This window comes from Mustela erminea, chromosome 10 (assembly GCF_009829155.1).
Source record: "Mustela erminea isolate mMusErm1 chromosome 10, mMusErm1.Pri, whole genome shotgun sequence".
NCBI lineage: Eukaryota > Metazoa > Chordata > Mammalia > Carnivora > Mustelidae > Mustela > Mustela erminea.
In genome coordinates this window covers 56,794,894-56,810,125 of record NC_045623.1, presented here as the reverse complement: position 1 = coordinate 56,810,125, position 15,232 = coordinate 56,794,894, and the positions used below count along the sequence as shown (strand labels likewise).

General features: G+C 44.5%; 2 protein-coding genes across 6 annotated transcripts in view; one reads left to right on the top strand and one right to left on the bottom strand.

The window, feature by feature from the left end:
* RAVER2 (ribonucleoprotein, PTB binding 2) overlaps positions 1 to 3,962 on the top strand; it is a 90,180-nt gene extending 86,218 nt beyond the window's left edge. For both annotated transcript variants that reach the window (XM_032302460.1, XM_032302459.1), the window contains exon 12: positions 2,930 to 3,962. In XM_032302460.1, the coding sequence (XP_032158351.1) occupies positions 2,930 to 3,076 (147 nt within the window). In that variant the 3' untranslated portion in view covers positions 3,077 to 3,962. The remainder of the gene's footprint in view (positions 1 to 2,929) is intronic.
* A 417-nt stretch (positions 3,963 to 4,379) lies between these two features.
* JAK1 (Janus kinase 1) overlaps positions 4,380 to 15,232 on the bottom strand; it is a 127,595-nt gene continuing 116,742 nt past the window's right edge. For 2 of the 4 annotated variants that reach the window (XM_032302458.1, XM_032302457.1), the window contains 9 exons: positions 13,623 to 13,774; positions 12,568 to 12,718; positions 12,355 to 12,449; positions 11,151 to 11,343; positions 10,308 to 10,432; positions 9,774 to 9,946; positions 8,124 to 8,241; positions 7,097 to 7,207; positions 4,380 to 6,284 (listed from right to left, as the gene is read on the bottom strand). In XM_032302458.1, the coding sequence (XP_032158349.1) occupies positions 6,189 to 6,284; positions 7,097 to 7,207; positions 8,124 to 8,241; positions 9,774 to 9,946; positions 10,308 to 10,432; positions 11,151 to 11,343; positions 12,355 to 12,449; positions 12,568 to 12,718; positions 13,623 to 13,774 (1,214 nt within the window). In that variant the 3' untranslated portion in view covers positions 4,380 to 6,188. Of the gene's footprint in view, positions 6,285 to 6,677; positions 6,967 to 7,096; positions 7,208 to 8,123; positions 8,242 to 9,773; positions 9,947 to 10,307; positions 10,433 to 11,150; positions 11,344 to 12,354; positions 12,450 to 12,567; positions 12,719 to 13,622; positions 13,775 to 15,232 lie in introns of all 4 variants that reach the window. The other 2 variants (XR_004276214.1, XR_004276213.1) reach the window with 2 other exon arrangements.

Sequence of the window (15,232 nt, the reverse complement as noted above, 5' to 3'; positions counted from 1 at the left end):
ATTATCCTGTTCTCTGCAAATATTGACAGTTTAACTTCTTATCAATTTGGATGTCTTTTCTTTTGTCTGATTGCAATTGTTAGAACTTCCAATAGCACCTTGAATAAAAGTGGCAAGAGTGGACATCCTTGTCTTATTCCTGATCCTAAAGGAAAAGCTCTGTTTTTCATCATTGAGTATGTTAGCTGTGGGTTGATATAGATGGCCCTACCACAGCTGGGGTATGTAGTGTGTTAACTAACATCCCTTACTATTATTGTATTACAGTCAGTTTCTCCCTTCTATTTCTTAATACTTGCTTTATATAGTTAGGTGTTCCTAAATTGGGTGCATAAATATTTACAATTGTTACATCTTCTTGGATTGATCCCTGTATCAATATGTAATGACCTTTTTTTCTCTTGTGACAGTCTTTGTTTTTTTTTTTTTTTAAGTATTTATTTGACAGAGAGAGAGATCACAAGCAGGTAGAGAGGCAGGCAGAGAGAGAGAGAAGGAAGCAGGCTCCCCTCTGAGCAGATAGCCCGATGTAGGACTTGATCCCAGGATCCCGAGATCATGACCCGAGCTGAAGGCAGAGGCTTAAACCACTGAGCCACCCAGGCGCCCCAGTCTTTGTTTTAAAGTCTATTTTATCTGAATATTGATACCCCAACTGTAGGGTGTGTTTTGTTGTTCTTTTGGGTTTTTTTTTTTTTTTGCTTCCATTTACATGAGGTAACTTTTTTCTATATCTTCATTTTAATCTTTATATGTCTTTAGGTCTAAAGTGAGTGTTTTGTAGGTAGCATATAGATGGGTCTTTGGGTCTTGCTCTTTTTATCCATTGTGTCTTTTGATTGGACCATTTAGTCCATTTACATTTAATTATTGGTGTGTTCATTGTTATTTTAACTTTTTTTTTCCTGTTCCTTTCTTCTTTTGCTCTCCTCTCTTATGGTTTGATAGCTTTTTTGAGTGTTATGCTTAGATTCCTTGCCCTTTACCTACTATAGGCTTTAGGTTACCACTGGGTGCGTATGTAGCAACCTATATATGTACAGCAGTCTTTATTGGGTTGATGGTCACTTTAGCTCAAACACGTTTTAAAAGCATGGAATTTTTACTCCCTCCATATTTCATGTATATGATTCTATATCTTATGTATCCGTTGACTAATTTTTGCATATATTTACTACTTTAGAGTTTTAATATCCTTACTGGCTTTGTGATTGAAGTACTACCTTTACTATGTTTACTTTTCCCAGCAAAAGGTTTTCCTTTTATAGTTTTCTTCTAGTAATGGTCTTTTCTTTCTACTTAAAGAATTCCCTTTAACATTTCTTGTAAGGCCAAATATAGTGTTCTTGGTAGTCAATTTTATCCTGTCAGCACCTTGCATGTATCAACTACTCCTCTAGACTGTAAAGTTTCTGCAGAAAAATCAGATGATAGCCTTATTCGGCTCCTCTTGTATGTTTGAAAAATGGTGCTGGCCAGCACTTTTATTTCCAGAAAAAAATGCTGCAGATCCCTGCCCCACTGACACAAGCCCGAAAATTAGTCAATAAATCTCCATGTATAGCCCAGGTATTTTTCTTTTCTTTTTTTATTTATTTTTATTTGACAGATAGAGATCACAAGTAGGGAGAGAGGCAGGCAGAGAGAGAGGGAGGAGGAAGCAGGCTCCCCGCTGAGCAGAGAGCCCGATGCGGAGCTCGATCCCAGGACCCTAGGATCATGACCTGAGCCGAAGGCAGGTCATGAGCCACCCGGGCGCCCCCCCCCCCCGTTATTTTTCGAACCCTGTCTTACACACTGTGTGTTGGGCCGTTGTTTGGCTTGTTGGCTCTTTAAGGGTGGAGACTCAGTTTCTTTCTTTTTTTTTTTTTTTAAAAGATTTTATTTATTCATTTGACAGAGAAAGATCACAAGTAAGCAGAGAGGCAGGTAGAGAGAGAGGAAGGGAAGCAGGCTCCCTGCTGAGCAGAGAGCCCCATGCGGGACTTGATCCCAGGACCCTGAGATCATGACCTGAGCCGAAGGCAGCGGCTTAACCCAGAGCCACCCAGGCGCCCCGGAGACTCAGTTTCTTACAGCTCTCCAGGTCTCCTGGAGGTAAGCCTTGCTGATTTTGAAAGCCAGACATATGGATACTCACCTTCCCAATGCAGGGTTGGTGGTATTTGGTATGGGCTGTGATCCCCTTGCTCCTCTGTGCTTATGATGTCCCTCCTGTGTGTGAGTAGTTGTGCTGGGGTTGGGTTCCATCTTGCATTTCTGTTCTTTCCTTTTTCAGTGTAGCCTTCTCTCTGCTATTAGCTGTGGAAGATCTGTCAGTCTTCAGGTCATCCTTCAGAATTGCATAGATGTTGTTGCTGCCTCTGTGGGATGAAGTAAGCTCAAGATCTTCCTATTGCTACCATGTTTGAGCTCTGGAAAGTGTCTTGAATTCCCTGTGCACACCCGAGTTTCACCTGGGTCTGGAACCATTTGTTTTTATACCTACTCGTGTATGCCACTTCTGTTACTAATCTGATATTCAGTTCAACTTCTTCCCCACTCACCTTTCTCAGAGGAATATGGTCATGTCACACAGGTATTCTGAGTCAGTGGGGTTTAACTAGGTGGGGACAGCAGAAGCAATATAATTGCTTTTTTTTTTTTTTTAGCCCAAATATTGTGGGTAGAGGGGAGAGGGCACTCAGAGGCTGGTGTATGTGTGTGTGTGTGTATATATATGTATATATATATATATATATATATTTTTTTTTTTTTAAAGTTCCGCAAGTGGTTTTGAAATAAAAATCTTAATCTGTTTTAACTTTTTGATAGATTTGCTATTTATCCTATTTTGGTTTTTTAGGCCAAATCAGAAGAATTGCTTTTCCTATAAACATCGTTAGTGAATAAACCAACTTTTAATTTAGATATGTGCTTTTTCTCATAGGTATCCTCTTTGAGAAATGAAAAGCGAGGCTCATCATATCTCATCTCTGCCCCAGAAGGTGGTTCTGTGGAATTTGTTGACCAGCATTCTCAGGGCACAGGAGCATATTACATGGAAACCTACTTAAAAAAGAAGCGTGTATACTGAGTTAAGTTCTCTTCTTATAACCTCATAAGGTTTTTGCAGTATCTCTGCTGTTCATCGCTGCCTTAACTACATCCAGACTAGCCATATCCTTTAAATACGGGTTTCTAATTTCCCAGAAGGAACTGTATCGTGCAGCAAGCAGAATTGCCAAATAAAAAATAAGTAGCAATAAGATAAGACAATGGAGGACATTTTCCATTACAATTAGATGTATCTTAATTGGTATTAACTTATAGTCCATTGGAGAAAGTAACAATGTTCCAATATTCCTTGTTTAGGACTGGGAATAATTTTGACACCATATATAAAAGTATGAAGCAATAAATGGGAAACAGTCTTGTTTCCTGAGCCTTAGAAGAATGAATTTCTTATATGCCAATGTGCATTTCAATCTACTTTCCCTAGAAGTAATCTCATTTATAGATTTTTTTTAGACCTTTTCCTAGAACTACAAGAGTGCAAGTACAAAATGCAGTGCTGGTAATGTTATAAAGATGCTCTACATGCAAACTAATTACCCCTACATCAGTCCTGCAGTATAAAAGCCAGAGTGATGTCCAAGTTCTACACAACTGCAGATGCTTTACTTTTAATGTTCTCTACCTACCATTTATACCTTTTGTGAAAAACGAGCTATTTTTGAAAAAAGAAAAAAGTAGCTTTGGTGAAATAATTTCATGGGTTGGCAGACTACACCCTGGGGTCAAGTTCCGTCCTCCATCTGTTTTTTATACTGTCTGCAAGCTAAGACTGAGGTTTACATTTTTAAATGAAGTAGAACAGACTTGAATTAAGTTCTATGAAATTCACATTTCAGTGTCCATATATAAAATTTTATTGGAACACAAACATGCTCATTCATTTACATACTATCTAGAGCTACTTGTGTGCTACAGTGGCAGCACTGAGTAGCCCTGGCCGAGACCATATGGACTGCAAAGCCTAAAATATTTATTGTCTGGGCCTTTATGGGGGAAAGTGTGCAGACCCTTGGTCTAATGGCACTAATTCCCTAATCCTTTAACTTCTGCAACAGACTTGTAAGTGGCAAGCAATGTAGGTTTCTATGTCTGATTTCATGGCATAAACCAATGATGATCTAATTGCTAGAAAAAGGCCTATTTTGATCCTCAAATGCCCTATTTCCACAGTATAGTTCAACAGTCAATACTGCTCTTTCTGGAGGAGCACTATGGAGTAACAAATATAACAGTTTTGAGCTAGTGAGTTATACTTCATTTTCTGCTTTGTCTCTTATTCTTTTGTAGTGTTAGGCTGAAAAATTATCAGCTATTTAAGTCAATTTACTTTGGCAAGAATTGTGTTTATTGCATATAACTTTTGACATCTCCATTTCCCGAAGACTTTGGTATTAAACACATGAGAAACCCTTTGCCACCTAGAAGTTTCCAGGTTTGTTCCTTGTGATCCTAGTCTTTTTGAAATCAGATCATTACATATCTTCTAATAAGGTACCTTATTCTAATTATCAAGTTTAAAATTGGTATATATGACTTAAAGAAATTGGTCTAATTTGTTTCATACATTAACTTCTACTTGAAAGTGACAGCTAGAAAGTTAATCACTAAGGATTGGCATCACTCAGTTATGATTCAGCAGATGCATAATGGTTTCTCCATGTTCTGCGCTTCTCCTTCCCATTTCCTATTGCATTAAGCATCTTCAGTGCTTAGTCACACCTCTGAAAATACAACCAGCAGATGGTGAATTTTAAGTCAGAGCTGCAAAATGAAAGCAGGAAGAGGGTGAAAGAACTAAGTACTTTGGATGATAGCCCATGGGGATCTGCCCTGTCACTGGATAGAACAGATAAGTATAAATCAAGTGGTGTTTGTATTAAGGGCCACTACCAAACTCCCCACCCCCCTGCAATGTCTATACTGTTATTTTTCTATGTAAACAGTTTGAATGCTTTGAAAGTGAAATCTTAATATTAAAAGGCATATGCATGTGAAGTCTCTAGTATATTTATTTGTATAAAGAGTAAACAAAGTGCATATAGAGTGGCCACAGGTTTGACACAGAGACCTTGGTGATGTCGGGTTATTGAATAAATTTAAATGGCAAGTTTATTGCTGCCATTGAATCAATCCAGTACGCTCTTTCAGGCTCAACAGGAGAAAAGTAATGATATCAAACAAATGCTAGACAGCATTAACAAAAAGTTTTTCAGACTCTTGGTCAAGTTCTTAGGGTTCACACTGAATCAGACATTAGACACTTTTGATTACCCAGCTACCTCCAAGCAAACTGAAAACTGTCTAGTAGCTGCTGAACTCTTGCAGATGGATGGTTAGGTACGGAAACACAGACTGGTTGCACACAACATCCAAAGCCAACGCTGCAACAGCTCGCCGCACAGTGGTCGAGTTAGCAAAGGACTGACAGGAGCATTTCTGAAAAGCACGTATGCTAGCATCCGGGGTCTTGGGAGTCCGTTCTGCCTAAAGGGCTCCTGGGTAGGAAAGCGCTGGCACAGGCCTGGTTCTCAAGAATCAACAGGCAGCAGAGTCTCTATTCCACCACTGTCCCCGGCTCTGACCAGTTTTCTCAGACATCAGTACGGCTGGTCACCCATGGGGATAGGAGCAAAGCCACTGAAGAAACAAAGTTTAAGCCCTACTGGTGACAGGAATACACTCAGCTTTGTATAGAAACAATAGTCTACTAACGGGTATCTAATATTTCAAGAACGCCTGGGCTAGCACTGTAGAGACCCTGAAATCTGAGGGCATGTCAGAGTACTGGCAACATCCGTCAACCTCTATCTGCCGGGAAAGCATTTCCAACCAGCTGGGAACAAGGGCTTTTGTTGGCTCCTCTCATTTTCTGGTAAGCAACTGGGGCAGTACACTAGCCAAACAGAATGGTGCTTTCCGTTCTTTCCAAAAGGAGGAGTGCTTAAGTGCTTTCTATTGTTTCTATTACAGGGCCCAAATTTCAAGAGGGAAGTACTTACACATAATAAGCACCACAGTGTGCCTTACATACCCAAATACAAATTTTTTTCCATTAAAAATTTTAAATGGCTTGGGTATTGGTTGGGGAAGGAGGACTTGATACACAGGAGTTTAAATGTTATTCATGCTTCTTATTTTAAAAGTGCTTCAAATCCTTCGATAAGGTTCTGAAAAGTTGTCCGATTGGATGGTTGGAACTCCCAGCATTTTCTCATAAGTTGATAAACCTGTAAGAGGAGGGGGGAAAAAAAAACTTTTTGGAAATGGACTTTTCTTATTACTCAAAGTATTACTGATAAACAATCTATCTTGAGAAGCTCATGAATCAACCTTCCAAAAATTCCAGGTCATCACATCTCAGTGTAGACCCTAAATGTCCTCACTGGCTGTTCTCTGATGCATACAAACTCTTCAGTGCATCTCCAATAGTCTAAGAATTGGCCTTAAAGGCTCAAATCACTTTAGAATACAAAAAACTGAATAAATGTCATAAATGCTACTGACGAACAAACATGCAATTATAGCTGACCCGCAACAACACGGATTCAACTGTGCACGTCCAGTTATACACCGTTTTTTCAATAAATATGATCTAGTGCTAAAAATGTATTTTCTCTTACCATTTTTTTCTCTTATCAGTAAGGCTCCTGGTCAACAGCAGTCTTAAGTTTTGGGTAATCAAAAGTCACATGCAGATTTTCAACTGTGTAGGAAGTCAGCTCCCTTAATCCCATGTGAGTCAACTCTATATGAATGTGTCACATTTGGGCTACACCAGACTGTGTTCCTGTGCCTTTAGGGTGCTCACTGAGGTAAGCCTACTTTTGGAGGGAATCCTTACTTTAAACAGAACTTGCAGCTGTCATCTGCCCCAAAGATGGTTTTTCAGATGTCTGATCTGAAATTCAGCTTGAGAAAATTATTTTAAAAACAACTTTTTTAACTTCTTCCCACCCCTCCACCCAAACCCTTGCTGGATAACTCAAGCCCTGAAAACATAACATAAATTGAATGTTACTGTAAAATGGCCCCCAAATACCTCATCTGGACAGTGAAGTGGACAAGGCAAACGTTTTCCTTCTTTTAATGTATTCACAAGTCTTGTGACTGTCATCTGGCCATGAGTTGGGCCTATCATTTTCAGGAACAACTGTGTAAAATCAAACCAAACCAAATATTTTAGTACATGTTTATATCAACAGATTAAAGTAAGATTTCTAGAATTACCTGGAAATTAAGATAATAAAAAGGCTTTTCTCCTTAGTAATTATTTTTCCTAAAGATTTTATTAGAGGTGGGAAACAGCAGAGGGAGAGGAAGACTCCCTGTTGAGCAAGGAGCCTGATGCAGGGTTAGATCCCTGGACCCTGAGATCATGACCTGAGCCGAAGGCAGATGCTTAACCCACTGAGCCACCCAGGCCTCCCTCCCTCTCCTTAGTAATTTGAAATGCAAGCCCAGGGGCACCTGGGTGGCTCAGTGGGTTAAAGCCTCTGCCTTCAGCTCAGGTCATGATCCCAGGGTCCTGGGATCGAGCCCCACATCGGGCTCTCTGCTCAGCGGGGAGTCTGCTTCCCCCTTCTCTCTCTGCCTGCCTCTCTGCCTACTTGTGATCTCTCTCTGTCAAATAAATAGAAAAAAATCTTAAAAAAAAAAAAAATCATTGAAATGCATGCCCAAAATCTTGATTAGCTCTCAGTGATTAGTCTGTAATCACGCTCTCAGACTTTACCAAACCACCCCTTCCCCTGGCTGAAGAGCCTGTCTCAGTGAAAATGATCTCATTAATGAATACCTGAGGCTCAAATAAGGCCCTCCCCACTGCCCCCCTTTGTCCCTGGATTCCTCACACAGGTAAGATCCTTGAAAGTTAAGCAGCATTTTCTAGAACTTGAGCTTCTTGTGAAATGAGGACTCGAGAGGGCCACAAGTATCAAGTGACAAACCATGTTAAATGGAAAAGTGGTACTTTCCGCTGCAACACCCTAACTGGATTCCGTTTAAGAACAAAATTTACACATTTTCAATGGGTGCCAGGTGTGGACGAAGGGACAAAGAAGCCTTACCGCCATGGGGCTGTAATCTGAGTCACAGTAAGTAAGCAACTCATGCAGAGTCACTCCAAATGACCAGACATCAGAGGCGATGTAAAATTTACACTGAATTAAACATTCGGGAGCATACCTGAAAGAAAGCAGATCATGAAACTACAGAGCAACTCCAAAAAATCACTCCTTTGGCTTCTCTCAGTGCTGAACATACTAATCATACATCTGCTGAAGCACACATCTGACCCGAACACCACCACCATCACAGGCTCGCCGTGGCACACGTCCACTCTGAAGTAGTAGACAGTTCATGCTCTCTGCTCCACAGAGCAGGTGCTGTCCATGTGGAGGAGGCAGAGGATGACATGCCCCAAGTGTTCTTGGCAAGTTCAAAATTAGTTAGCAGTGACCTCACCGTGTAGCCTTCTTCCAAGGTCTGCCTCAGTGGATGGCACCCAACTTCCCCAGCCAGAAACGAAGGCACCTCTGTATCCAATTTCCCAGATGCTTTTCAAACCTACTCCATTCTCTTAAGCCCCACCGTCATGTCCTAACCACTGCCCTAGATCACACCCTCACTGGCTCTGGCTGAATCAGACTCCCTGGCTCCAGTCTTGCTCCCCCCATCCCCAGTGGTCTTTTTAAAGCAAAAGCTGCCATTCTTACACCTCCAGTGATATATCCCAACGCTCAAAGCTGGAGTGCCAGCTCTGCGGCTCCACTTCCAGTGCTCTGCCGCAGTAGGTCCTCGAGAGTGCCCACTTCGGGATCCAGCCCTACCGAGCTGATTCAGATGCAGGCGCCAGGATATTCACTCCTCTCTTCTCACTCTTGCTAGTCACACATGCTTTCTTCTGCCACCCTTACAAACCCATTAGATCTTTTAAAGCCTTAGCAGGACTTCCAGAAAACCAAGCCTGAACCCTTCTATGCTTTTACCACCAAGAAACTGGCTGCCTGATCCATTCAATTCTAAACTCAGTCTGCTTGTTCTTCTGCAAGCAGATCTTCTGCACGGATCTTTTGCACCCGGCACAAAGTCTGGCCTTGATCCACATTCATGAGGGAACAAAGGCTTAGGCTCCTCGGGTGGAGAGATCCAGGCTTGTGTCCATGCAGGATACACCTCGGAGGTGCTCTTTTGTTCTGCAGGAGCCTTGGAGTAGAGGCCTAAAGAACTTCTCCCTTGGATGGCATTCCAGGCTGCAAGAGGTCACAGGGTGCACCCTCCTGACCAAGACACCCTGGTGATCCCTGAGCAGACAGCCAAGTTCCCTGTGGACTGTGCTCTGCTCTGCGCTGTCTGGGATCTCCCTGAATCTGTCAGCGCCTACTTCCTCAACTCGTTCCCGCCACTTCCTCCTTCCTACCCTCCTGCGCAGGCATGTGACCCCTGCAACTACTAACGGTTTCAAGGACCGTGTCAGAGGAATGCCCTCTCCTGGGAAGCTGGCAATGCTGAGTCACCGGACGGCTGGCATCCCCCACTTCTTGGAAGATGGTGTCGGACGAACTCAGGCATTTCTGTGTGGGATGCCTTCAGTGAAACAGCGTAACAGGTGTTTCTCAAAGGCACAGATCAATCAATTCCAAATGTGGGAAGTTGTTTCTAACCTTGACAGGGGCAGGAGGACCGAGAGACATTAATATAACATTAGATTCAGTTACCAAAACACAGGGCTGTCCCGATCATCCTTGACGGTGTAGTACTCTTTGTCAGTTTCTATTGCTTTGGTCAAACCAAAGTCTCCAATTTTCACTTGGTGCTCACTCTCAACGAGGACGTTTCTTGCTGCCAAGTCCCGGTGAACATACTGCCGAGAACCCAAATAGTCCATCCCCTGAGGGAGAGAGGTGAAGGAGAGTGCATTTGCTAAAGGTCAGTTCAGGTTCTGTTTTGTATCCATCACTGCTTCCCGAAAAAGGACCAACGTCATTTCATTTACCTGGCACTTCTTTGTTGTTTTTAATGCAAGAATAGTAAGACCAACCCAATTCAAAAAAATACACATTAAGTCAGCCATATTAACAAATCAGTTTTCTAAGTACCAGCTAATTTTCATCCAAATCATGCAGCACAAAACGAACCCAGGTACAATTACTGGAAAGCTTCCCACTTGCAGACTAATTGCAACCCAAGTACCCAGGACAGAGTACCCGATTTTTTAATCTTTAACATTTTTTTAAATTTTGTTTTTTTACCTTACAAATCTGAACAGCGTATTTTAATTGCTGTTTGAGGTTAATTTTGTTCTTATTCTTTGGAAGATATTCCTTAAGGCTTCCTGAAGGCAGAAATTCCATGATGAGTTTAATACCATTTCCTCCTGTTTAGAAAAAAAACACCCATCAGCACAAGGTCTCCAGATGAAGGAACTGTGGGAGCAGAGGGTTGCAGGAGCTGGAGAGGCAGGCCCTACACTGATTTTGCTGTCACTCCTGAATCACTACTGAAACCCTTAAGCTCCAGAACCTCGGGATCCTCAGCAACGAAGGGAGACACACAGGTCCTATACACATACAGCCCAGTTGTCAGCATCCACTGAGCTCACAGTGCTCTGCAAACCACTGCAGACGACTGATTTTAAAAAAAATTATGAGCCCCATCATTTCATTACCCATTTTAGGCACAATATGTATTATATTGGCTTGTAAAAAAAGAAATGCTATTTAGTCAATACTGCTTTCCACCTAGACAATGAAAGATCCCACTAGGGCTGTATCAGAATAGGAAAAGTAGACAGCGGTGTCCGCTTCATAGGGCCTGAGTGTGAATACCAGGACGAGTGAAGTCCAACCTCCAGCACCGAAGGGAGAATGCTGGGGGCATCCCTGGCGGCGGGGGTAGCTGGGGGGCTCCCCTGGCAGCTCCACATGGAGGGACAGGACCGTGCATACGACAGCACAGCCCCAGATCTCCTGTGAACCACCAGCGAGCATGTTCAGGTGGCCCAGATAAGGCTGAGGGCACTGCCTGCTCACGCTGGCTCTTCAACCCCAGATAGTCCCTTCCTCTTCAAACCAGCCCCACTGTGCCCAATATACCGTCTTCTGTACAGATGCCTTTGTACTTCACAATGTTCTCATGATAGAGGTTCCTTAGGATTTCAATTTCCTTCTTCAGATCAGCTATGTGGTTGCCTCCACTCTCGGGCTTCAGGGACTTCACCGCCACTTGCTCCCCGGTATTGTCCCCCTCAGGGTCATACCTGCAGAGCTCAACCTTCCCAAAGTGGCCCTAGAAGGAAAGATCCACATGCCTGATGAGCCCCATGCGGAGCCAGCAGGAACACGTACATGATGCCTGCTCCTTGTGCTGCTCCCAGAAAGGTCAAGGGTGAGAGCACAGCCCAACTTTACAGGTGGCAAGCTCCTACCTGGCCCCTTCCTCCCGTGGCCTCACAGGCCATCCTCTCCATGACTGGACTAAGACAAGTTATGGAGGGGACTATTAGGGGGCTGGGGAACAGACACATCAATCCCAGTTTCCATGGAAATGTAACCCAAAAGGAAATGAAAGTGGTTTCTGGCCCCGCGGGAAGCATGTTTATAAGACATGGGCTCAGATGCCGACAAGCCCTAGACAGTGATGTGGGCCCAGTCACTCCAGCCTCTGAGCTGGCTCCAGAGGGGCTCCCCACACACAGCAGCAGCAGCCTCGTGGGGACAGTGTGAGGAAAGAGGACACTGTGCCTGTAAAGCGTCAGCACACAGCCTCGGCACACAGGAGGCACCCAGCATGGGCCGCAGCCCATGTTCACTTAACCGAACAACAGAAAATCGGGACAAAGACGCAAACTGCAGTAGCTTTTCTGGCCCCACTAGCTGTTCAGAAACTACCACTCAAGGTCCAGGGAAAAGAAGACACTCTATTTGGCCTGTGTAGTAATGAATCTGCCATTTAAGCAGCCTGGCCAAATACAGCCACCCAGGGAAGTCCCAGACAGGGATTTTTCTGTTTCTACCCCATCTCGACCTGTTCCCCTAGTACTCTCCCTTCCCATTCTCTTCATCCCTCAGGGAAAAATCAAGTCTGGAAGGAACAGACCAACATCCTGTGTGCACATCCAGCCCCTCGGACAGGCAGGCATATGTGTGCCTGTTAAATGGAGAATTGCTTGGATTCAACCAGCCCCAAGGAAATGCATAAACCTCTCATAAACCTTGGCCCCAAACAAGAGACAATGGAGAGCAGCTTTGGACACACAGAAAGGTGACAGGGTCAGTGGGGCACTCCAGTCTAACTTGCCTCTCCCAAGTCACGGATCCTCTTCAAGAACCGCTTTTCAAAATGTGTGGGATCTACTTCAGTTGCCGGCTTTCTTTCAGAAACAATGTCTGGATCTAACAGAGGAGAAAAGAAACCACATTACAAAGGATGACTGGCATTCACAGGCCCCTCGTTATTCACCTGCTCCAATGGGCACTGGCTGTTCTCAGGTACGGAGCACGACTGTCTTACTCTGCTCTTCTAGTTTGTTGATGTCTCTCATGATGGCTCGGAAGAAGGGTCTCTGGTTGGGGTCATAGTTCATGCAGCGTGTCATGAGGTCAGCCAGCTCCTTACAAGATGGTGTCACCGGCCGGCACCGGCTTTCGTAGAATCTCTCTTTCTGTAAAGAAGAAAACCACATGGAAGAAACCAAAGGAACTAGTCACTAACCTTTTAGCCCAGTTACCACCCCTAATTTAGTTCCCAACTGCTATACTTCAATGTAGATTTCATAAACATGTGTGTTACTGCTGCCTCACTGCTGCCTGGGGAAATCTTAGTCCCCCCATAGAAACCCACAAGGAAGATGGGCAGGATACCCCAGCCCAGAACAAGCTGTGTTCCCGGGGAGTCATGCAACCTTCCTTGAATACAACTTGGCCATATGTGTAACAACCTTTGGATTCTTCAAATCCTTTGACTCATTAATTCCAACTATCGAATGACTCAGAAATAAGTCAGATACAAACAAAGATTTATGTTCAAAGATAACCCCTGCAGAATGAGACAGAACATTACAAATTTAAAAACAACCCAAATGCCAAATATAAAATTAGTTAAGTAAATTTGAACTTACTGAGACAACTCTTACATTAAATTTATAAAATTTTAAGACATATTTAACTGCCTAGAAAAGAACTCACGATATTAAGAAGTACAGCCTATATATCTGTATCTATAGTAAAGAAACTCAGCAAGTATCTGTGTTATTTTTGATGACTAGCGGGCATTTAAAATGGAGCCAAGTAATATTATAATGTTCTACCAGCACATATTGTGTGCCTGGCACTCTACATGCATCATTAATCTTCACAACAGCCCCGCCCAATAAGTAGGTGTTATTTACCCCATTTTACAGATGATGAAACTGAGGCTCAGGGCAGTTTAGTGACACTTTCGAGGTCACACGCCCAGTAAGCCTGTGGAGGGGCTTCAAACAGACATCCACCTCCTCCCACAACATGAGGCTTCCTGACGGCTCAGGAGACTTCGGTTGGCTCATACCCTGGACAGCAACTGCTCACCTCAATCAGGGTCTTATCTTTCAGAGGGATCTCGCCATTGTAGCAGATTTCCCAGAGTGTGGTTCCAAAGCTCCATTTATCAGCAGCCACACTCAGGTTCTTGGAGTCTTCAACACACTCAGGAGCAATCCACGGGATTCGTTCTATGCACTCTAGAAAAAGATGGGAGATGTTTCCAGATCAGTTTCCGGAATCGCCTGGGAAGTAAATCATGGTCATTGCAGCAGGAACCGTGAACTAAGGAAGCAACTATTCTAAGCAGTGTTTCCAGACACGGTCCTCGGCTACACTCTTCCCTGGGGAGCTGGAAAAGGTGCCGTCTTCCGGCCCCTCGCCCTTAGCACCTCAGATCCATCAGTCTTTGTCAGGGCTGGCAGGTGTGTCTGTTTATCACACGCCCCTGGGAGGGTCATGCAGGGCCAGTCTTCTGAAGCTCTGGCCTCAGACAGAGCAAAGCACCCAGGGTAGATGCCAACACCCTGGGGAAGGAGAACCAACGCTTGAGAAAGGAAAGACAGGAGGAGAGGCACACACACCCAGGCCAGGCCTCGGCTAACCTCACGCACTCTGCACAATCCACCTGCTGTGCTGTGCTTGCTTTCTGTGGGAAAGGCAAGGGAAAAAGACAGATGTAAGGTTCTCCTACATCGCTTTCCCCTGGCTACTTTGCAGCCCTGTTCAGGCTTCTGGCCAAGACCAGCGATGGGAACAGACAACCCTGCTGCATCCAGAGAAATGTCCCTTAATAAATGCTGCAGCCCCCTGGCTCCTGCTGCAAAGAGAGGCAGGCGGGCCATTCCTGAGCGGGACATTCCTGGTCAAGCCTACCTCACTGACTTACAGGGCCCGCAGGAAACCCCAGTGCCTCCCTGAGTCACACTCCAGCCCCAGCTAGATGACATCCCTTTCTCTCTGAATGCACACAGCATTCAAATGGCATCTCTTGTGGGGTACCCAGGCTTCTCCATTTGCTCTGGAGTCTCCTGTGTCTGTGTCTCAGATGCTTGCTGAGGACAGGAGCCTTGAAAGATTCAGGACTGAATCTGCACAGACTGTGGGAAGTTGGGTGGGTGATAAACATGACACAGGCATGAAAGGAGGCTTTCCATTTCCCTGCTAAGGAATGTTTATTTTAGGTCTTATTTGTAACGCTTGTTTTCATCCTGGTTCCGTTCCAAATGCGGCCCGTTCTTTGAATTACTGAGCAAAACTCTAAGCTCCAGGCAGTGTGCTCGGTGCTGGAAACTGTTGGCCAGCAGAGGTCAGGGCCCCAGGCCCAGGGGCTCGCTGACATCCCGGATATGACCTCCTAGCACAACTGTGCAGCGCTGTTTTCGGGGTCTCAGCTCCCAGGCCTGCGCCTTCCTGTGGAGCACCATAGCTCACGATAACCTCAAAGCACAGAGGACCCCAGCAATCACCCGGGTGCCTCCCCAAACAGCTCGCCAACTCCAGTTGAGCACCAAGGAGACCCGGTTCCTCCTGACATCCTCTGACCACCCCCAGGCCCAGCAGCCTCCTTCTGTGCTACCCCAGCACCTGGAGCAAAGATGTGCCTTGGCTGAGCTGTGTTTCTCCCTCCGCTCGCTTAGCTCCCCGAGGGCAGAGAC